General features: G+C 41.7%; 1 protein-coding gene across 3 annotated transcripts in view; it reads right to left on the reverse strand.

Moving 5' to 3' along the window:
- Positions 1-2,500, reverse strand: part of LOC124003574 (metal transporter CNNM2-like) — a 223,764-nt gene that overhangs the window by 6,934 nt on the left and 214,330 nt on the right. The window contains exons 5-6 of one of the 3 annotated variants that reach the window (XR_006833252.1): positions 786-879; positions 211-226 (exon numbers count right to left, since the gene is read on the reverse strand). Coding sequence is in view for 2 of the 3 variants with exons in the window: in XM_046311930.1 (XP_046167886.1) it covers positions 57-119; positions 786-879 (157 nt within the window). In the remaining variant the exon portion in view is untranslated. Of the gene's footprint in view, positions 1-56; positions 120-210; positions 271-785; positions 880-2,500 lie in introns of all 3 variants that reach the window. The other 2 variants (XM_046311930.1, XM_046311931.1) reach the window with 2 other exon arrangements.

Genomic DNA, 2,500 nt, shown 5'->3' on the forward strand with positions numbered 1-2,500 from the left:
GCAGGCAGGCAGGCAGGCAGGCTGGCAGGCAGACAGGAAAGAGAGGACTACCATACCTGGAGATCCTGCTAGGGACTCAGCCCTACTGACAACGAAGGTACGAGACAGGGAGAGAGGGACTGGCGAGTAGAGACGGACGACAGAGAGAGGAGACACACATGGAAAAATCCATCACCAAAGCCCACAAGTGAAATAATTGTATAACGTTACCGTCGTACACCGTGTCCTGAAAAACAACCAACGTGCCATCCAAGCACATTGAAAGAGGGTCTGTGATAAAATATGACAAAATACATCATCTCATAAGCATGTGCTCTATGTTCCATAAACCAAACTACAGTGACAACTTTTTTTGATGAGGAGGGTGTAATTCTGCCCTCTCACCAGCAGGTGTCTCTGAGATCCTACTAGCGCCTGACTGGTAGTTTGTCAATGAACTGAGAAAATACAGAGGCTGCGTCACAATTTTCTTTTTATCATACCTTGTTTCAATATGAGTCAATTCACTTGGTTACTGATAAACTGTTTCTTTACTATTTGTAAACCAGTCATCCTGGACCTAGCCCTTGTCTCAGTAGCTGCCAATGGATGATGGGTAGAAGGGAATTGGGGAAATCTGAAATATACATGGTAGGTTCCTATAGACTACAATCTAGTATTTTATTAAAGTAGTTTTATATAGGGACGTAGGGTTCTGGACAAAAGTGTTGTGTACTGCAGTGAATATTTATAGGACCTCATTTTAGACACAGCCATTGAGACGTCAGTCTACAAGGATGTCTTACCTGGAGAGGTGGTGAGAGCCATCATCCCATAGGAGGAGAACGCTCCAGCTTCAAACTTCATCCCTTCCTTCCCTGCCTCCACCTCCACCTTCCCCTGCAGAGGAGCACAACACACTCTGCGTAAGAGAGTCTGAAGAAGACTCAGATCAGTTGAGAAGTACTGCGGGGTATAGAGTTTGATCATCAGCTACAGTAAATTCACTATGTGTTTTTGTTTCGGCAGCATTACAGTCGAGGCATTGACTGAACCGCGTAACAACATTTCAGAATTCACACCTTGAACAATATTCAGGCAAATCTCTCCTTCGCAGCGAGATGACGGTCTACTTCACCTGCTTTTAAAGGCCCAGTGCGTTCTGTTCTTCCTGTGTTTTGTATCATATTGTACAACAGCTGATGAAACGTTGATCCGTGTTATTTCCTGATAGTTACTGGTTGAAAATATAATCTCATCAAGCAGGGTTTAGCATGGGTGGAGTTTCAGCTGCCTGGTTACAGCACCCGGCGGTAGATCAGTTAATAGACCAATAACAAAGAGAGTTCAAACCTCTCTGCCAGTTTTTTGTTTTCGGTGCCCTCCCCCTCCCCACTCAGACCACTCCCAGACCGCCCTAGAAACATTCTTGCTTGAGAACTTATTTTTTGCAAAGAAGTGTTTTTTTATTATACAATTTTAATTGAAAACTATTACAGAATGATACTTAATTGTTACCCAGAAATGATTTGATATTGATATAAAAACATCTGCATTGGGGCTTTTAAGTCCACAAAGTCAATTTCCTATTTGCATGCTGCAACATTTCAGCCAATCCATCTGTAACACTTTCCCTTAATAAAGATGAAAACCAAATGCAGAAGTGTTTATCTCAATATCAAATCATTTCATGTTAACAATTAAGTACCTTACTGTGATTGTTTTCAATCAAAATGGTCAAAAAGAAACAAATTCTCAAGAATTTAGCTTGGACTGTCTGGGAGTAGTTAGAGTTGGGAGGGGAAAACTGAAAACTAGCTGTTAATTGGCAGAGAGGTTTGGAACTCTCTTTCTTATTGGGCTATTCATTTACCGCCTGATGATGTCACCAGTCAGGTCAAAACTCCGTCCTCTTACACTAAAAGGGCATTATCATCATCATCATTTTCACAATTTCACTGTATTTTTCCAACCTCATTGTGAGGAAATATATATCAAATACAGAAAATGAACTTATTTTGACTGCACTGCGCCTTTAAAACAGGTACTTGCAGCATCACTTCCGACTTGCATCACCCTCATGTTGCCACCCTGACTCGAGGGCAAATCTCACTCTTGTTTATAATTTGTGGAAAATCCCCTTTTCGTTGTTTAATAGCTGCCAATCCCCTTCCTGGCCTACACTCTTAGGAAAAGGGTTCCAGAAGAGTATTTAGCTATCCCCATATGAGAACCCTTTTTGGTTCCAGGTACAAACTCTTTTTGGTTTCAGGTAGAACCTTCTGTGGAAAGGATTTGTACATGGAAGTTAAAAAGGGTTCTACCTGGAAACAAAAAGGGTTCATCAAAGGGTTCTCCTATAGGGACAGCTGAAGAATCACTTATGTTCTAAAGCCTCTTTTATACCAGGTTCTGACATGCGTCAGATGTCCTGATCTGGTCAACATTCTGATTGTGCCCACATTTGTCGACAGGTGTAGACAATCAAAAGACGCATTGTGAACTGATTGTGATTAGACCT

The sequence above is a fragment of the Oncorhynchus gorbuscha genome, linkage group LG18, assembly GCF_021184085.1.
Source record: "Oncorhynchus gorbuscha isolate QuinsamMale2020 ecotype Even-year linkage group LG18, OgorEven_v1.0, whole genome shotgun sequence".
Classification (NCBI taxonomy): domain Eukaryota; kingdom Metazoa; phylum Chordata; class Actinopteri; order Salmoniformes; family Salmonidae; genus Oncorhynchus; species Oncorhynchus gorbuscha.